General features: G+C 33.7%; 2 protein-coding genes and 1 non-coding gene across 3 annotated transcripts; 1 reads left to right on the forward strand and 2 right to left on the reverse strand.

Annotated features, from left to right (window-relative positions):
• The first annotated feature begins 2,371 nt into the window (after positions 1–2,371).
• On the forward strand, positions 2,372–2,504 carry INS49_014847. The gene has a single exon. It is a non-coding gene; the product is annotated as a tRNA-Pro (tRNA).
• Positions 2,505–3,920: 1,416 nt separating this feature from the next.
• Positions 3,921–4,152, reverse strand: INS49_014848 (uncharacterized protein; the record flags this gene model as incomplete). Its single annotated transcript, XM_043175536.1, has 2 exons — positions 3,921–3,928; positions 4,002–4,152. The coding sequence occupies 2 exons, from the start codon at positions 4,150–4,152 to the stop codon at positions 3,921–3,923; spliced, it is 159 nt and encodes a 52-aa protein (XP_043020493.1).
• Positions 4,153–19,342: 15,190 nt separating this feature from the next.
• Positions 19,343–20,945, reverse strand: INS49_014849 (uncharacterized protein; the record flags this gene model as incomplete). The annotated part of the gene is made up of 2 exons (XM_043175537.1): positions 19,343–20,549; positions 20,605–20,945. The coding sequence occupies 2 exons, from the start codon at positions 20,943–20,945 to the stop codon at positions 19,343–19,345; spliced, it is 1,548 nt and encodes a 515-aa protein (XP_043020494.1).
• Between the last annotated feature and the right edge of the window lie 787 nt (positions 20,946–21,732).

Raw genomic sequence — 21,732 nt, forward strand, 5'->3', positions numbered from 1 at the left:
TTGCAGTCCATGAAAACTGGGGAGAACACCAATATTTGCATGCAATCACGCTCAACGGGGATTGAGAAATTCTGAGGCTCTAATCTGGCATGATTTCATCCGCGGTAAGTTGTCACTCGCTCTGTTTCCTGCAGCTCCATCGTCACCAGGGTACTGGTCACTCCAAGAAATCATTGAGGCACCTATGTAAGCATTTCAGCTAGGCAGGATCCAGAACGAACATTGAATCTTTTTCATAGAAAATCCATTCTCACCAAACCCAGAGACCAGCATTTGGGCCGAATTTGGGCATATTTGCATCGAATTTCTGCCTTGCTGGTGATGGCATGCGCTGTTCTGTGAAAGTGGTCCGTAAGGAGGGAGCGTGATGGCATTTCTCTGATTGTGGATTCATAATTCGCACCTAGGTCCCATAGATCATAGTTAAATTCAGTGTTGGGTCGGAAATTCTCACAGAAGAGTCCATGGGATACGCCAACATGCCTTTATCTCGAGGGATTCACCCGTGAGATGCCAAAGCATTTGTGGGCTCTGCGAGACGGAGAATAGAGATACCGTCTTCTGCTAACACAAATCTCAGTTCCAAGCAGGTACATACTATAGACTATTTGTACTCTTTGAGTTCCTCTACTAAGCTGGAACGACAATGATTGCCCTGGTGGGACAAGAGACAATGTAGGTTGTACGCAATTGCAGTCAATTTCGCTATGCAGGTAGCAGGTACATACCAATATTGACTATACGGCTTTCGAAATACTCATCAGAACAACAAATATGTCTCTGTAACATACCTTGTGCAATACCTTTCCCAGCGGTCCCTCGAAGGATGAGAGACAACCGCCTAGTGGCTGAACGAGTCTATTGCCTTGGTATGTACGCAAGCCCAGTGTCGAAGGCTGTTGTATGCTATTGTTAGCCTTTAGATGTTTGTCACAGGCATATAAGGGGAAAGCTGAACAATGTAGAGAGAAACTTTTCATTCACAATTTACCATAAAAATATGGTATTGAGGTGTGTGTGCCCAGTATCGTGGTTCTTTTCCGCAGACCATAAAGCAAGACCGTTCTCACGCAATCACCAGACGCCAAACAAAGCCCAAAATCACTACTTCTGTGGCCGGAGCAGGCCAAACAGACTTGCGCAGCTCCCAGGTGGCCTGCCCTCCGATGGCGCCATGACTAAGCTTTGACCCTCCCAATGCTGAACTCGTCGACTTGACATCCAAACACCTACCGAATTACTGCAAAATTGACTGATTGCATAGGATTGGTGAAAAACTACATTATTCAATTATTCAAATCTGTCAGTCACTCTTATTTTCCTACGGAGTCGGTCGAGTTGTGGTCTAATATCATTGCACATGGGTCAGTCTGGCCACCAGCTGTGCCCATCGAGGTACGGGTAGGTACAAGGTGCTTATGCCTAGCTGCTTGGCGCACGTACCACCGGAAGCTCAGTGAGAGGTCACAGATCTCACGGAAAGAAATTTGTAGGCACCAGAGATTGGCATTTCCGACGATGTGCAATCATGACACCAAGGTATCTGCGTGTGTGGTCTACTGGTGCTCTAGCATCGACTGAGGCGTGTGAGTTGATTGGCCACATGAGAGCTCCAAAAATAGCCCGGCCTGCAGCTCCCAGTGGTGCAAACCCTGGGGCAAAATGCAAGATGACCCTGCCTCTGCGAGGAAATGTCACAATGCCGTGGCAATTTGGCTGGAGTCCCTATAAATCCACAAAAGTTCTCGCTGAATCATACTGTTCCCAACAGTGCTATTGACAGGGTAATTCTAAGGAGAAGGACTTGAGCAAAAGACGGGCTCAGCACCGGCCACCGGCCGTGGAACAAGGGAGCTTGGGTGTCTCTTCTCGGACAGTCGGCCCCCTGTCCACCTGCATCTCGAGTACTCCGTAGACCCTGCTGGCGGATCACATGGCCGCCTTCCGATTGCAAAGATAAATTCAGCAATTCTTCCCTTCATCGCACTCTTCGCCCCGACCGCCCCTTCTTGTTTAATTTTTTTCAGACTGGGGAATGGGTGCGGGGTGCGATTGTGTTGCGACGAGACGTCTGTCCACAGGGTTACCATGTTCGTGTGCCAACTTTGGGGCCATCGAGCTGCAAGCGTCTTCCTAGCTCTGCATCGCATGTGTAAGTTTATTCATGTACCTACTCAGATGTAATTTGATCCGGCAGTCCAGTGGGTGGGTGTTTAATCTCTGCTCGCACCCGCATGACAAGCTGTCGTGGCTTTGAAACTCCGAGCTGGCACTGCGGCGTGCCCCACCTCGGCTGCCCTGGCCAGCTGTTTGAGATTGGTAAGCATCCGGCCTTTATGAATCCCGATTATTTGGAGTTTTCAACGAAATTGGCTCAATGGTCTAGTCGTATGATTCTTGCTTTGGGTACCACGCACTGCAAGAGGCCCGTAAGTACACATTGCCACCAATTCGCATCTCCCACTTCTAACACCACGCAGCGGGTTCAAATCCCGGTTGAGCCCAGGTTCCAACCGATTTTTTTCTTCTCCTTTTTTTTACCCTTTTCCCCAACAACACGCGCCTTTTTTTTTTGGGGGGGGGGGACCTTCAGCCTTTCCCATAGATGCATTTCTTTGCCGTGGTCCAGTCTCAATGCAATTGATTGGGCTGGACTGACGTCTGGAGTCGCTTTGTGGTTAAAAAAAAAAAAGTTTTCCTAGTTTCTATTCCCCTTGTGGTCCGATCGGACCATTTCCCTGACCGCGTCTGAGCGGCTCACACGTGCGTATTGTGACAGAAGTCATGGTCGAGTCTAGGCGGTACATGGTGCTTACTGGAACGGAGAGATATTGAACAAGGCCATCCGCATCATGACAGCGTCATCAGTGCTTCTCTTATTGTGTCACACGGCTCCTCGATCCGTCTCCATCTGGTCATGACCGGTTTGGGCCTGACCTGGGCAGGCGCTGGGTTGGCAGGGCAGCGAATCGACACACAAAACGGGCAAGTCGCAGATATACTGCGAAAATAATAACGAAACCAATGAATCCAGATTAACTATGGCCGAAGACTTGTCTATGTTGAATCTCCTTTCACGCTTCGAGATGCACCGGCATAAGCAAGAGGCTTTCACCTTGAACTTGCAACCTGAGTTGGCCCTGACACTGCGATGGAAAGTATCCTACTGATATAGTTACGGTGTCATGTTGGGGTGTCAGACAGCTATATCCACAGCCACACTATCATGCCCGCTCTGCCTACAACATCGTAGCCATTCGGTTCGGAGTGTGGTTCAAGCAACGCGGACTCGGAATCTACGTCTCATTTCGCGGTGCTCGAAGATCATTTTATCAAATGCCTCAAAATTCGAATTCAGTCCTCAAACAACGTAGTCCACAGTGCATTTGACCACTGCATCACCTCATGCTGTAATGGATTGCTTCCACTGTAATCTGTCATTCTCTGCCAACATTACTAGAGCGGAAGCAGCTGCGGTGGTAGCAGTGGCAGAAGCTTTTCCCTTGTCAGCCACATTTCACCTGATGTCTTCAGGCATTTTCCCGATGCTTGTCAAGTTGTGACTTCCAATACATCGAATAATATTAATCGCTTGATTTGGAAGGTCCAATGGATTTGGTGCGTCAATGTCGACGCGAAATTTTGATTCAGCAATATGTTATATACATTCCATGTCAAGTTCGAACACAGAGCCCATGGGAAGCTGCCATCTCTGGGCCAAGTGGACCCTTCCAAAACCTTGCAGACTCCTAACAATGAAACCGGATAGGCTCTAGGTAGCGAGCACAAAGGCAATACAATGGTGCCAAAGATCGAACGGTCATTACTGCGAAGCTCCTGTGCTACAACGATGGGAATTGCTTTCAACAGGACAGCAAGAAAAATCAAGGACATCAGGTCGAGTCTCCGGTACAACACGCTCACCGAGCTCTCTTTTCATCGGCATTCACCGCACGGGTTATATTGAATTCAAAACCGAGTTCAACAGGAGCCAGAGTTACCTGACCGTACAGTCACGCTGCTGGTCTCTGAGTCGATGAAGAGACGCTCAAGCTGCACGTTTCGTAAAACAGTAAATATGGAAACGGTCATCTTCCACCTCGATGTTTGGCAGATTGTCCATAAATCAGGCCCCTTCCCAACCTGAGACATCTCTGCAGGCCACCTAAGCTGCAAGAATCGGGTGGAAAAGTTCTCGAACAAACATTTGGCCAAGAAGTCTAGCCAGGAAGCCTTTCAGACTGCCGCCACTATCCTCAATGTTGTTAAGCTTGTTCGGAAGTGGATGCGAGCCTTCGTGGCGTTTTAAAGCCCATCGTGCTTGGATACCAGATCTTGCAGCTCCAATCCCAGGCAGCTAGAAGCCAAGCTCGACGTCTGCAACGTACAAGAGCGAGACAATTCTGTCCTTTTCCTCTTTTGACAGTATTTCCTGACACTTCTCGCGAAATTTTGACACATCGTAACAATACATCCAAAAGATAGGAGTGAATCGTCGATGGTTCCAGAGCTCGAGAATCGTCAAAGCAGTCTGAGCGGCTAAATAACGGGGTGGTAAAGGCTGCTAGTTCTCTCTCTTGGCCCAAGAACGGACTCAAACATGGTTGATAAAAGTCCATCCCGTCTGCATGCCTGAAATATCATGAAAAGCGCTAGATGAGTCCATTGAGCCTCCACGAGCTTCATCGAGCCCATCATCCGCAACTGTCTAGCACTTACATATCCTTGTCCACGATTTTCTCGAACGCCAGAAAAGTCGTGCGTCGCAGAGCCTGGATTGGGGGGCCTACTTCTTTGCTCTGCATCTTTCGATGATGTGCTAGTAAGTTCTATCTACTTGAAAGAGTCGGTTTCATAGCATCAACTTCACTGGCTCACGCCCAGCATGTTCGAATCCTGCGTGAAACTCCAAGCTGGCTCCAGCATTCAGGAACAAGCCAGGGCCAGGAGCGAACGGTCAGTTCTAAGCCCTTCATTTACCTTTTCTGCCATTCTCTATCCTCATTTAGGCTATTGATTCCCTTGCCATGGTGAGAGTATGGGTTCAGGTATACGATGCATGTTGGAAGGTGCGAGGGTCGTATGCCCATACGCTAGCGCTAGCCTATAAATAGGCTCCTTTTAAGCGTTTAATAGCGGGGAGATTTCTCTTCTTAACACTTAATAATTAACTATTGTTTGCTTAATTACTTTATTAGGTTATAAGCTTGGCATTGCTTAAGATATCTTAAAATATTAGGAAACATTAATACCTTTATTTTTATAATTATTTTTATATTTAAATTATTAGGATTTTAATATCGCTAGTCTTTGCCTATATACCATTATTATACCTTATAATAATTATTATAGCTAATAGTAACTTATAATAATTTAGCACTCCTGCCCTATTTAGTGTTTTAACTATTTACTTTTTTTTATTTATTTACTTATATTAATTAATGCTAATTATTATAAATAAATAAAAATATATAAACATTATTTAAAATATGCCTAAAAATATATAAATATTGTTTAAAAAATATTAAATATATTTAACTTTAAGCTTAATTTATTATTTTTCTTAAAGTTAAACTTAAAAGGGGAGAATTTCTTAAATTAAAGGGCAGTATAAAGTTGCGGCTTTTAGTTTGCTAGCCTTAGCAAATATATTATAAGTATTAAGGAATGATTAAATAAGGGTGCGGCTCTTATAAAATGGGAAAAGCTTAATAATTAAGCCTTTATTATGCTCTTAAGCTTAATATATTTAAGCCTTATAATATTTATTATATTATATAGAAAATCTTTTAATATTTAAAAAATATTAGTTAATTAATTTAATTATAATATTAATAACTTAATTATTTATCTTTTTTATTAATTAATAAACTTATAATATAAGGATGGCTTTAATTTGCAAGGCTATTTAAATGCCTTTTAAAACCTTTAAATAAAACTTTATATTAAAATTTTAATATTAAAATAATTAATTAAGAGGTTAATAAAGTTACTTTTTAAAAGCAATAAAGTTAAAGGTTTTTTTTTCTTAATAATGCTACTAAATATTATAAATAATATTATTAATAACCTAAGTAGCTAAAACCTTATAATATTTTTTAAAATTAAACCTAAAATAATAAATATTATTTTCTATATAAAGGTTAAATAATTTAAAGCTTATTTTATCTTTATTTAAAAAAGGTTGGCATTAAAGGATATAAAAAAGGCTGCAAAGTTTACATTAATGAGTATTAACTTTATATTAAGCAATAAAGAATATATTTAATATTATGCGCGAAACTTTATATTTATTAACTATTTATATATTAATTATGCAAAGCTTGCTAAATATAAAGCTAATTAGGAATAGAAAAAGGGTAAGAAATAAGCTATTATAAATTAAGCTATAAATAAAAAAGTTATTAAAATTTTTAATAATGATAAGGAAGATATAATAGCATTATATGCTAATATTTTAATATACATAGCAAAGTTGTTAGTAATTATAAATACTTTAATATTATAAATTTTTAATTTTAATGCTTTAAAGTATATAATAAAATATATAAAAGACTTTAGCTCCTTATAACTATATTTAAGTATAATTATTATTATAAATAGTAATTAACTTGTTATAAAAGGCATTAGCTTTATAAAGATCTTTTTATAATTATTAAATAAATTAATTATTAAGAGTATCTTTATTAATATTTTATATAATTATGCGTTAAAAAATATTTATTTATTTAGCTAAATTATAATTTAAAAAAGGTTTTAATTAAATGCATAAGGAAATAATATTTTTTTATTATTAAAAGATAATAAATTTCGCAAGATATTATAAGCAAAGTTTTAATATAAATATTTTAAAATTTAAATAATAAAAAATAACTTTATAATATTTATAATATATAGCGAATTTTATAAAGTTTTTAGCTATAATAATTTATTAAAATTAATTACTTAATGCTTATATAAAAATAAAAACATTATATTAAATAAATTAATAGATTTTTATTATAAATTATATTAATTTATAAAGTTTATTAAGAAATACTTATATTTATTATTAAAATGATAATTTATGCAGCTATTTAAGTATATTTAATTTAATTTATTAAGTAAATTCTTAATAAAATTATTAAAAGGTTTTTAATATTTTATTTTATTTATTAATAATTATACTTAATTTTATTGGATTTACTTTATTACTTAAAAGAATAATGTTTTAAACGTTATTAAGGAATTTTTAAATATAATTAAAACTTAATTTAGCATAAAATTTAAGATATTTAGTTTAAATAATAAGGGTAAATATATAAATAAGATAATTATTGTAATATTTTAAAAATGCAGAATTATTTATAAGAAATTACCTCTTTATTATTATAAATTAAATAATATGCTTAAAAGGTTTATGCATATTATTATTATTAATGCTTGCATAATGATTTGTAATAAAGATTACTTATTTTTATAACTTAAAGCAATTTCTTATATAATGTATTTATAGAATTAAAAACTATACTTAGCTTTATTATGTTAAATAACGCTATTTAAGGCGCTTTATAAATAAAAGCTTAATATTAAATATTTTTAATTATATTTTTACCTTATATATCTTTATATTTCTATTAAGGCTTGCAAGCTAGGAATGAAATTATTAAATAAAACTAAAAAGGCATACTTTATAAAATTTAAGGCTAAAGGTAAGATTATCTTTTATTTATTTATATTACTTTAAAAAGTTATTATAATTATAATATTAAGCTATATTACTTAGTTTAATTTAGTAATAAAAATTGCATAAATAATTAGTTAATTAAATAAAAATGTATTATTTAAGATAAAGGTATTATTAACGTTTTAATTAATGGAATTTGCTAATAATGCGGGATTTATAAATAAACTTATAAATAAACCGCTTAAACTTATAAGACCTGTTAATAAACTATTTAAACTTATAAAATCTATATAATTATATAGTTTTTAAAAATAATGGATTTAGCCTTTATAAAAAGTAAAAAAAAATATAAATATTATTATAAAATATTTTAAAGATTTTAATAACTTAATATTAATTAATATAAACTTTATGTTAAATCTTGCTTAATTAGCATTAATTAATGCTAACTACCTTAATTAAATCTTTACTTAAGTATTATTTGTTAATATAGTAAATGTTAATAATATTTTTAATATATATATATAAGCTATAAAGAGTAATGAAAGGGATGCTTAGCGATAAGCTATTAAAAGAAAACTTAAATTACTTTTAAATATAGGTATATGAATTAAAGTACTTATTATTGTAAATTAATATATTATTAATCCTTGCTAAGTATATATAAAGAAGTTTAATGCTTTTAGTAAGCTTATTTATTATAAGGCTTAACTTATTATTTATAAATATATATAAATTCATAGCATAAATTATAATAATACTTATAGCTTTATAATGCGTTATAATAATTTAAAACTAATTATTATTATTATTGCCATAATGGGCTAATGGCTTTAGCAATTCAATATTAAAATAATATACTTGCATAGCTATTTAAAATATAATATTTATATACAATTATTGCAAGAATATTAAATATTATTTAATAATTAATAAGTTATTTTAAAATTTCTTAATACCCTATATAAACTTAAATAATTAAGTTGCAAATAGTTTAGTATTCTTAAAAAGGAATTAATTAAATATTTAATGGAAATAATATTTAACCCTTGCGTTTTTATTAAAGATTAAATTATTATTGCTATTTATATTAATAATATTTTTATTATTAAAAATCCCTTTTAAGTTAATAAATTTTATATTAAGCTTATGTAATATTTTAAGTATAAGGATTTTAGTTTTTATAAATACTTACTTAAATTAAAAATTATATAAACTAATGATAAAATTTATATTTCTTAAAAGGGATATGCTTAATGGATTTTAAAATGTTTTAATATATTTAATTATAATTAAAGATAAACTCTTATAAATTTAAATTTATTTCCATAATAAGAAAAACTTAATGATATTGCGATAAATGCAATGATATATTAATTACTTATTAAATCCGTTAATTTTCTTATTATTAAAATAAGACTTAATTTTATATTTTTATATATAATGCTCTTAATATTTAATATAAAGCTTATAATTTATTATTTAAATATTATAAAAAGGGTGTTTTAATATATTTAATATATATTAAATTATGCTTTATAATTTTTAAAATAAATATTATTATTTTAATTTGCTATATTTAATATATATATTAATGCTTCTTATAATATTAATTTAAATAATTTAAAAGCATTTAATAAATATATATAACTTTTTAATGGCGGCTTAATTGCTTAGTTATTAAAGCGTTAATTTATTATTGCAAAATCTATTTATAAGGTGAAATATATAATATATTTATTAATATTATTATATTTTTATTAAATAATTTAAGCATTAAAAGATTTAAGCGTTAAGTATATTAAATGTTTGCTTATTTTATATATTAATAATTAGCTAATATTAAACCTTATTTAAAATTATAAAGTTAACTGTAGGAATAATGGGTGTTATTTATATGGAGGACTGTTTGGGATTAGGCAGCTTTAACCCATTAAGATGCCCAATAGGCAGCAGCTCTAGCGCTATATATAAAATAGCTAGCATAATTAGGCCTTTTGCCTTCCTTCCTTCCATAGTTAATAATAATTAATCACTATATTAACCAAATATTGTATTGCAATATATAACCTAGCTAACATTAATTAATAGTTATAAGAGCAATTATAAATTAGCAAGGCTTAAAGAAATAACCTTCTAGTTATGCTAATCAGCATTATTAATATTATAAATCTACATAGCGCAATTTATAACAATAACAATACCTAACATATAAAGAGGTAGTTATTATAGCAAAAAACCATAGCGAACTCCCCTACCTTTAATATATGCATATTCATTACGCCTTAAACAACCTTAATAATAACTTTTAAATTTAATAGCCATAATTAAAAGAACTAAATTAACATTTATTTTTATTAATAATATATTTACTTATATCCTATTATATAAATAAATATAAAGAAAGAAATCAATTTGCCTCTTAATAGCTAAGTTATAAAAGTAACCCTTAACTTCTTTATTTTCCCTTAACACCACCCATTTCCCCTTCCCATTACTCTCTTTCCTAAATTAAATATACCCTTATTATTACTTTATTAAAATAATAAAATGGCAAATATAATAAGCAATGCTGCTAGCTAAAATAATTCATTAATATTAACTATAATAAACCATACTTTTATACTTAAAAGCATTATTAAAATACTTAATCCCTTAATATAAATAAATTCTTTAAGATCTCTTAGCAGCAAATAATACTTAAATACCTATATTTAAGGCTAAATTTAAGCTATAATATATATATTAAGTAATAAGGCATATAAGGTGTTTATTAAAGACTTTTATGGTTAAATTAAGTTAATATTTATATAAATTAATAAAGACTTGCTATACATTATTAAGAAAACTCTTTAAGTTAAGGGCATTTATACTTAAGGAGTAAATACTTTAAGGGGACTTATATATATCCTTAAAGTATTAAATTATCCTAAATAGCTAGCAAATTAAAAGCAAAAATATTGCATTATATTTAAAATTAATTAAATTTAAAATTATAATTTAAATACTTATATTATTCCTAACTTTAATTATGCATTAATAAAAGATAAGAAATTACTTATTAATAATGATTTTCCTAATTTTAAATTATTTAAACTACTTAGCTTATTTAGTAATAATGGCAAAGGTAATGATAGCCCTTTAAAACCTTTTAATTCATTAAGGGAAGGCGGCAACCTTCCTTTAGCTAATAACTTCCATATAGCATATAATTATTACGCCTTCTTACCTTTAATAAAGATAAAGAACTTTTTACTTAACCTAAATATAATAATCAACTTAAGTAAATATTATTATAAAGATAAAATATTTATTAAAAAATTATATAATATTCTTAATAATAAGATTCTCCTTTTTTATAAGGCTTATAGCAACTTATAAATTTAGCCTTAATAATTTAGGGCAGCTCTTTTATATATGCTTAAGAAATTAGTAAAGATATATTATACTTAAGTTATTAACTAAGAGGATTTATTTACTTAAGCATATAAGAAACTTAAAAATTGCTTTAATATAAATAATAATTATTATAACTATTTTATAAATTAAAATATTTTAACTTTTTTTATTTTTTAATAAAGGAACTTAAATAAAAGTTATGCAAACATTCTTTAAATGCTTATTAATAAGATATGGCTTTGCTATAAAGCACTTAGGTATATTATTTATAAGGATAGCTCTTTATAAGATATAATTCTATAAATAATATAAGGCATTCCCAAATTCCATTATGCTATTTTAATAATATTAATAAATATTAAGCAACTTTACTTTATCTTATAATAATATATTAAAATATTAAAGGCTTAAAACCCTATATTATAATATATAATTATAAGAAATAATTAATAAGCTTATAAATAAGGCTATATTAATAATTACAATAATTAAGATAATAATAATTTAGCTATTATAAATATTAAAAAGCAATACTATCTTAATAAGTAATATAATAACAATAATTAATACTTAAGGTACCCTTAATTTCCTTTTAAGGGTAATAGCTTTTAATCTAACTTTTGCCTAAGCCAACCCCGTTAATTTAAAGGCAATAGCTATAATAAAGAATCTTATAAAGGTAGTTATAATAGTAAATATTAGCTTAATAAAAGCAATAATAGCAATATATAATGCAGGAAGAAAAAGTATTTTATATGTTATAAAGAGAAATATTAATTAATAAATTATTTACTTAAAAATTAACAATATGCCAAAGCTATATATATTTATATATATAAGGATATTAAATAATAAGTTAATAATAATGAATTTAATACATTTCTTATTAGCTTTAAAGATCTTAACTTTAAAGCTGCTAACATTATAATAACTTTAGTTATTAATAATAGCGAAAAAAGGCGTATTTATTATACCTTTTTAATAAACTAAGCCTTCCTTTATAACTTCTTTAACGGCATAAGCGGCTTTAATATTTATATTAACTTTAAAAACTACTTAATAATAAAGATATTTATTATTTAAGATTAATACTTTTATTAGCAATATTAAAGCATTATGCTAAATATAAGTATAGCAATGTTTTTAATAATTAAATATAAGCAATTCTAAGCTTTATAACGTTAAATATCTTCCATATACTTAAACATTATATAAGCTAGCAAAGCATAAGTATAATTCAGCCTAAGCTTACTTATTAAGTTACTTAATATAATATAAGTTAATACTCTAGCAAGATCACTAACATTTCATATTATAAATAAGCCTATTCCCTTCTTTCTTTATATTTAGGATATAAATAAAAACTTTCTCTTCCTTTAAAACATTATTAATAAGGTAGTTTAATAGAAAGATAATTATTTAGAGAAAACTTTCTTAATTACTTAAAAGTAAGGATACTTATGGATTTTCCTTAATATAAAAAGTGATAATATGCTAGCAATATTCTTAATAGAAATAAAGCTTCGGCAACTTTATTATAGGTTTAAATACCCTTTAGTTAACCGTTTTTTGTGCCTCCTTATTAATGCTAATTATAGCAATATTAATCCTTTCATCTTAAAAGCAATTTTTAAATTTTATTATTATTATTAACTTTATTTCGTAGTATTATAACGTTTTAAGTTTAACCTTTAAAATAATGTTAACTTTAATTATAAGATTATTATAAATATTATATATTTACTTAGTTTGCTTATTTTGCAAGTTATTAATTTAGCAACCTTTTTTTAAGTTAGGCAATTTCTTATCTCTCTTTTTATAAAGGATATATAGGAGGCTATTTAATAATACTAAATAAATACTTATTTAAAACCTCTTAATTATATTATTTATAACGCTAAAATTAACTTTGTTTTAGCAAAATTCCAAAGCATTATATAAATTATGGGCATTATTTGTAAATAAATGCTAATAAAAGCATATTAATTTATTAATAAGGTTAAAAGATATTATACTTTGCTTTAATAAGCTTTTAATATCCTTTATGCTAAACTCTTAAGAACTTATATTAAGAAAGTTATCTTATAAATAGCTATTAAGGCAGTAAATAATATAGTTAGCCCTAACGGCATTATTTTAATACTCCTTATTTTTAATGCATATTCAAGACTTATAAAAAACTTTATATTAACTTCCTTAACTCTTAAAAGAGCAGCGGCTATTTAAAAAGCTATAAAAAAGTTATATAAGGTTTATGCTAAACGGCAAGTTAACATAGCTTTAAATACTCGTAACGGCTTAAATATTACAAAAGTATTAAATCTTTTATTATAAAGTAATATATAAGTATAGCAAAAGAAGCATAATTAGCAAGGATTATATAAAGTTACTTAGTATTAATAAATATAACCTTATATTAAACCTTTTAAATAGCTTAATAATCTTTTAATTAATACTAATTTAGCTATATTATTGGAATAAAAATGGCAAAGATAATGTTTAGCTGGTTTTTAATTTAGATAATGCTCCTAATAAGCCTATTTAATTTAAATCAAATCTAGTCCTAGCAATATTAAAACTATTATAACCTTAATAATATGGATAGCTTAAGGGATTAAAGAATAAGCTAAAAGAAATATATTTTATTTAATGAAAAGTTAAGAATTATAATCTTTTTTTAAAGCTTTAATATAATAATATAATTAATACCTTGGGTAACTTATTTAAGGAGTTTAATTATAAGGAAATTACGAAGTTAATTAGTAATAATGTTTTTTACTTTAAATGCTTTAATCCTAAAATGCATAAAGGTATTTAGCTCTTTAAGTTATGCATTATTTATAAAATTAAGGGTAAGATTAAAAAGCTATATAAGAAATTACGGCTTATTATCGCTAAATGTAATAATAAGGATAAGCATAACATCCTTATATAGTTTTTAACTATTTAAAGAGCTAGCTAAAGGCTTTTAATTACTTTAGCCTTATTCCTTTTAGCATAAGGCTTTTAATTAAAACTTTAAGATATTACTTAAGCATATCCTTAATTAAAGTTTAAACTTAAGTAATTTATTTTATATTACTTACCCCTTAAGATTTAAGATAAATACTCTTTTAAAATCATTATGTAAATTATTAAATTGCTTTATAGCATTGCTAAATTTAATATATATTAATAAGCAACTTATTATAAGTTTTATTATAATAATTTAAGTATAATTATTTTAATATATAACCTATGCCTTTTAATTATAAACTAAGAAAAGAATATTTTTACTATTATTATTATGCAAACTAATAATACTTTATCCCTTAATATTTTAGCATTTTTAAAGTTAAAAAAATAAAAGATTAAAAAGGCAAACATTTAATGCAAGCTAAAAGAAATACTTACCCTTAATAAATTACTTATCTTTAATAGCATAATTATAAGCATCTTTAATAAAGGTATTTTATATCTTTATTAAAAGGGTTAAAGTAAGAAAATTATGCTTATTAATAATAAGGCTAATAATTATACTTAATAATATATAAAGCAATATATATAAGGAATATATCTTGCTTTTATTTATTAACTTAAGGTAGTATTTAACTTATTAATAGCAGCTTAAATTTAAAAGCCTTCTTATAAGGATTATAATAAGCTAAATTGCTAGCTGCAATAACAAGCTAATAACTTAAAGCATAAACTTTAATATATACCCTTAAATTTATCCCAAGCTAAATTAATAGTCTTTATTAATAGCTTATTTATTAATAATAAGAACCTTAGCTTATAAATTAGCTTTATTATTATACTTATAAATAAGATATAAACTTAATAAGCTTTTAAATAAAATATTAAAAACAATATTATCTATTAATTCTTAATAAAGTACTAAAAAGTAACTTAAAGCGTTTTAGCTTTAAAGATTTATAATATAATTAACGGCTTTAATATAGCTATAATACTAATGGCTACTTTACGCTAAATTATTATATATTTAAATATTACAATAATTCCTTTTATAATATGCATTAACTTATACTTTTTATATAAGTGCTTAGTTAAGCTTAGCATAATAAAAAAAAAGCGCCTTATAATTAATATTATAGCTCTTTAATAGTTATATAAAAAGCATGAAATTTTTAAGATTCGTTGAATTGCTAAGAACTGTAATCCAACTAATGCCTTTATAAAGAATGCCCTTAATAGCACTTTTTAGTGCTTTATAAATATAAATAATATTATAATTAAGATATAGGGCTATATAAATTGCAGCTAAGAAAACAAGGTAACTATTTAAATATAGCAAAAAGTTAAGAAAACTACAATGCATTAAAGCTTAAACTTAAATTGTTAAAGCATGGTTTAACGACTTATTAGTAAATTGCGTTAATATAACCCTAAATATTATTATTATACCATATATTATAAGGTTATTATATTAATATTAGCGCGATTAACTTAAGTATGCGTATTATGTAATTGCAAAGATAAAAGATTGTTAAAGGTTTTTAATAAGGGATAATAAGATAACTTTTCTAACTAAAGGTAATGCATAGCAAAAGTATAAAAATTTAGTTTATATTTATTAATTATTTGTAAATTACCTTATAATGCAATATAGTTAATTAACTTTAAATTATATTCCTTTTAAGGGCAAACCTTATATTTAAGATTTTTATAATAATGTTTATGCATTAAGGGTTTAAGTAATGAAGGTTATTATTATTTTATAAGCACTTAAGTTACCAGCTTATATTTAATGGGCGTCCCTAGTTAGATTTTGCAATTTAATATCTATATATTAAAATTAAAAGTATTGCTATTTATTAACTTAATTAATATTCTTTATCCTATACTCTACTTTCTCTTTATTTAAATACCTTATTTATTAATCTTTATAACTTATTAATCTTTATTTTAACCCATCCTTTAATTATACTCCTTAATTTCTTTATTTAATAAGTAGCATTAAGTATGGTAAAGCTTAGGCTAAGCTAAAATGGGAAATTCTAGTTATTTAAAAATTAAATAATTATATTAGCAGTTTAAAGGTTTAATTTAATTTTTATTTAACCTAGGCGCTATAGGTAATAAAAGCATAAATTTATAAAATGCATTATAAACGAAATATTTATATAATAATTATAACCTTTTAAGCTTTTTAACTTTATATAATTAAAACGTTTTAATGCATATGCATACTTAATTAACCTTTTTTTATTAATTGCATACTTTAATAAATTAATTAACCTTTAACCCCTTAATAACAACCTAAGCCTTCTTATATGCCTGCCTTTTATAATAATATAGCGCAGCGAAATAATAGCGCACTTGCAATTTAACTTATATATGCAATTAATTAATTACCTTTTAACCTTAAGTTTAATTTAACTTAATACCTTTCTTTCTTTTATACTTTTTAAAAGAAATACGCACTTATAAAATAAAGATTATTAATATAAGAATAATAGGTATTATTTATATAGAAGACTATTTAAGATTAGATAGCTTTAACCCGTTAAGATGCTCGGCAAGCAGCAGCCTTGGCGCTGTATATAAAATAGCTAACATAGTTAGGCCTTCTGCCTTCCTTCCTTCCATAGTTAACAACGATCAACCACTACACTAACTAAACATCGTATTGCAATACATGACCCAGCCAACATTAACGCTTAATTAAAATATATTATTATTTATTATTATTTTATTTATAAAGAAATTAAAGAGATATATAATATTTATTACGTTGTATTTAAAGATAATCTTATTAATATTTGCATAAAAGCGTTGCCTTACCCTATTTTTAAAGAGGCTTATAGGAAATTAAGATTAAAATAAGTATAGGGTTTATATTACTAAGAGAGGCATTTAAATAATTAATTAAAAATAATATAAGCAAAATATATAAATATTAAATAATATTTATATAATGATTTTAATATAAATTATAATGAAATATTTAAATTATATTTTTAGCTATTAAAATGAAATATCTTTTATTATTATTAGGATGATAATATTTGCAATAAGGGGTATATTAAAAGGTATGAGGATTATATGCTTATATGCTAGCGCTAGCCTATAAATAGGCTCCTTTTAAGCGTTTAATAGCGGGGAGATTTCTCTCCTCAATACCCAACAATCAACTATCGTTTGCTTAATTGCTTCATCAATGCAGCATGCGGGACTACACCAGGATTGCTCCAAGCACGCAACATGGACCATACAACCTGTGTCCGCATCTCCCCATTCATTCAGACGCCGGTTTAATGTCAAATCTTGAAAATTACGAGAGACAGAAGAGATATGAATTTCCGGGAAGTCTTCAAGAAAGTTTGGGAATTTCAGCAAGCCGTACTAAGGACCAGCCTTCGCGCACTGGCAAGCGAAAAGCTCTTGTGCCGTGAATTCTCAGAATCTACAGTCCCATTCATCCAAGAAAGTTTAGTCCGCCCATATCTGATCATAGCTTGTAGGGCTGGAAAGGCACAAAGGCCATTTTCGGACCTGAATACCACACTCAAATAGCCACAAGGCAGCAGACTCGGTTTGGGCAGCACTTTCTACCTGTTCGATGCTTGTGGATCTGGGTGGAACCCGAGAAAGCATCACCAACAATTCCGTGGACCTTCGCTATTCATATCCACCATCTCAATCTTTCGAATCGTATCAGGATCGTTGGACTTTTGTGTGTGGATGCCTGTACAGATTTGCATCTCTAGAAGTGCTTGAGGAATGGGGATCTCTAAAAATTCGAATACAGCAAGTTTTGTATGCAACGAAACTTCTGTTCTCATTACAGATATAAGATGGCATATAGTGATGAAGAGATTTAGCCACTGAATTTCATGACACATTTCATTCAAATCCCGGTTGAGCCCGTTCTTTTTGGAGTTTTCCTCGTTGTTTTGAATCAGTTTTGGTGATATTTGGTTGCTTACACGGTGTGGTGAAAGGGATGGTAGTTTGGTTGCTTACTCGGTGTGGTGAAAGGCATGGTAGATTGGCTTCAGAACGGGCTCAACCGGGATTTGAACAACCTCGACCGTGGGTCGCTTTGATATATAGTGTAACACTGGGTGGAGAATGACCCGCCATTGGATGACCTCCGGGACAACATCTTGTGGGATGGGTCACTCGCTACGGGATTACCTACCACGGGATAACCTGTCATAGGCAACATGTGGTGGGATAATCTGTCCTGTGTTAGCTTGTCGTGGGATATGGGACACTCTGTCGTGGGATAACCTCCTCTAGTATAACTTGCTCTGGGATACCCTCCTCTGGGACAACCTCCTCTGGGATAACCTCCTCTAGGATACCCTTCTCTGGGATACCCTCCTCTGGGATACCCTCCTCTGGGACAACCTCCTCTAAGATAACCTCCTCTGAGATAAACTGTCGTGGGATACTCTGCTGTGGGGTTATACTGCTGTGGGAATACTCTCTGAGGGATACCTTCTGCGGGATACCTGTTGTGGGGTACCATGTTGTGGGATTCCCAGTTGTAGGATACCCTGCTGTGGGACAACCTGCTGTGGGGTCACGTCATTTGGGATGCTTTGTCATAGGATGACCTGTCGTAGCAGAATCTCTCGTGAACGTTCTCTACCATCATATAACATGTTGCCGGATACCACATCATGTATTAGAATACTTGACATCTCTACTTTACATAACTGTGTAAATAGCCACTGATCGACCGTGCCTACACAGAGCGGTCGCTTGAGAACCAGATACTGCAACGCCCACATGACCCGTGCGTGTTATGATTTTGTCTTTTTGATTCAAACAATAATGTCTCAATTGCTTTCTGGAGAAGCATTATTTCTGGAGCAATGAGCCATAGCCGGCTTTTCTGTGATGTCGCGACGAAGCTCAGGGCCACCCTGGTTCCCTCAAGCCTTCATCAGGATTGGACTTGGCCGCTCATTAATATAAACTGAATCAGAGTGGCCGGTGAGTATATAAATCATTGCGATTTCTGCAAGGTGTGACCTGTTTGGAAGAGAAGTCGGGACCAAGCCATCACATCTTGTGTGCACGCCAGTCTCAGACGGGATAATGGTTGCGCGGGGAACCAGCAGGAAAACGTCAACACCAACACCCAACTCAACAAGACAGCATCGCAGCGCCTCAATTTACTGCATTGACGCTCAATTAATTACTTGCTAAAGAACACGACCGCAAGACTCCAGGCTGACAAAAGATCATCACAAATCAAGCAAAACAAACCACAACCGGTCCGCCGGCCAAACCTCATTCTCCGGTGTGGCCTCCACCACCAACCTAACCATGCTGCATCCCATGCGCAGGCGGCGGCGGAGGCGGGTACTTGTCAGGGCTATACCTCCCGTACCCGGGATGCTGCAGCACCGGCGCGACATTGCCCCTCGCCAGCCTATTCTTGAAGCTGTCGCTATGGCCCATCATGGGCGCGTTGGGACCGCCGGCACTGCTCCCGCCCGCGCTGCTGACCTCGTGCAGCTCGTACTCCTCGGGTGCGGCGCCGTCGGCCCGGTGCTCATGGTCCCGGAAGCTCGGGTTGGACGGCTCCGTCCGCAGGCTCGGCTCGTCACCGCCCAGCGCGACCCCTATGTGGATGGGCTGGTGACCCGACGGCCCGGCGGCCGCAGCTTCTGCGTCGTGCTGGTCCTGCATGGCCTTCTCCTGGGCCGACGACGGGAACCCGTGTCCCTGCGCCGCGAACCCTTGGCCCGGGTCGTGATAGCCCTGGGGCGAGTGGTGGTCGTGGTAGCCCTGAGGCGAAAGGTGGTCGTGGAAACTCGGCCACTGCTGCGCCATGGTGGCGGGCGTGCCGGCGGCGCTGACGGGGCTGTTGTACTGCGACGAGTACGGCGAGAAGTAGCGCCCGTAGCTGGTGTCCGTCGCCGTCGCCGACAGCGGCGAGTCGTCCCACCCGCGCAGCGGCTTCTGGCTGAGCGGCGTCTCGTTCATGTCCGGCCCGCGCTGGATCACGCCGCCACCACCACCGCCGCTGCTGCTGCCTGCTCGCCCTCCTCCTCCTCCTCCGCCGGGATGCGGCCACCCGGCATCCTTCTGCCGCATCTCGAGCTTGCGCAGGTAGGCGCGGCGTCGGCGCCGGCCGTTGCACACGATGCAGAAGCCGGCCACGACGAGGGCGAAGCAGAGCCCGCCGATGGCGACGCCGACTTTGGCGCCCAGAGAGAGCGGGCCCGAGTCGGTGTCACCCGTCCAGCTGCTTGTCGGCGTTGGCGTGCCCTCCGTCAGCAGGGTGTTGGAGAATACGCCGCCCTCGACGGCCACGGTGGCGCCGGGGGCGGGCTTCTGGAGGCAGCCGACCTGGAGCAGGGCCACCATGTTGGCGAGGTAGTTATCGTCACTCGCCCGTAAGCAGTTCTCGCACCCGTTGGTGAGTTCGCTGAAGTCCCAGTGCTGGCAGTAGTCGTATGCTCCGACGTTGGTGCTGAAGTTGCCGAATTGGATGGCATTTTTGAGGACACCACACGCTCGGCTGCAGGCAGTTGTCAGCTCAGGCTTCTTTGTGGCAATGGGAGGACATCACTCACGAAGTAACACACGGGCTGTCGCCGATGTTTTCGTTGCCCGGGTCACCGTACACGCAGTATGAAACCGCGAATCTGGAGTTGTAGAGCATCCATTCTTGGTCCGACTGGTTCAGCTCGGTGCTGTAGTACTTGCTGCTCAGCTCACAGTTCATGCAGTTCCTGAACACGGTGCCGGCAGCGCTGCCGTAGTTGTTCTGGTCGCACTCGATGTCGGACCCGGTCGTCGCGGAGAGGACGTTGCCGCACTGGGTGTCGCACGGCGAATCCGGCGTGACGAGTATAGCAGCCGCGGAGCTGGCGAGCGCCGCGCTCACGGCCAGCCTTGCCAGCGTAGGCCTCATGTTGAGTCGTGTGTGGACTCGCTGTGGTAGCGAGGCTGTGTCCGAATGAGAGAAGTAATCAAGGGGGAATGCGGGGTTCGAATAAGTAAAGGCTGCGAGACACAAAAGCTTGGGTGCCGTTATCGCCACATGGGATTCTTCCGCTGCGGTGCGACCGTGGACATGACGGACGCTTTTTCAGCGTGGATGGTCGGTCACGGTCCAGATCACCGACGCCATGCGCGTCGAGCGATGTTAATAAAGCTTCTGCCGAGCCCCTTGGACCCGGGAAGATGGTGTTGGTTCTCCTGAACGTTGGTGATTGTCAGAGACTTTAGCGCCAGCGTTACAGTTGAATGTTCCGATTCTACGGTGAGTTAAGGTAGAAAGTCGATCTTGGGGTGTGATCTGGTGTGACATCGAGGCAAACTCGGGCGCGCGGTGGGGAGGAGATCAAGGGCCGACCCAAGAGGCACAGATTCCCGCAGTGGATGCCGTCAGCAGGGGGCCCACACTCGGTGGGAATTGCGAGGTGAGCAAAGACGACGTTCCACCGATTGGGTGAGGTATCATCGGCCATCCTGAGCTCTTCAGCTCTGCGAATTACAGGTATGCTCGGATGTTCGTGACCTCGGGCGCGACCTCCCACACCTTCTCCCCCCCACGGGCCACCCAAGACTCGGCCACTCGAGCGCCCCGAACAAGGCCATTGTGCTGTGAAAGCTTGGGTGTGGCACTACGAATTGGCCAGTCAGAGGAACAAGAAGCTCCAATATCACCTGCCGCAATGCGACGCAGATGCAAGGTC

Source organism: Diaporthe citri (assembly GCF_014595645.1).
Source record: "Diaporthe citri strain NFHF-8-4 chromosome Unknown scaffold_8, whole genome shotgun sequence".
Classification (NCBI taxonomy): Eukaryota; Fungi; Ascomycota; class Sordariomycetes; order Diaporthales; family Diaporthaceae; genus Diaporthe; species Diaporthe citri.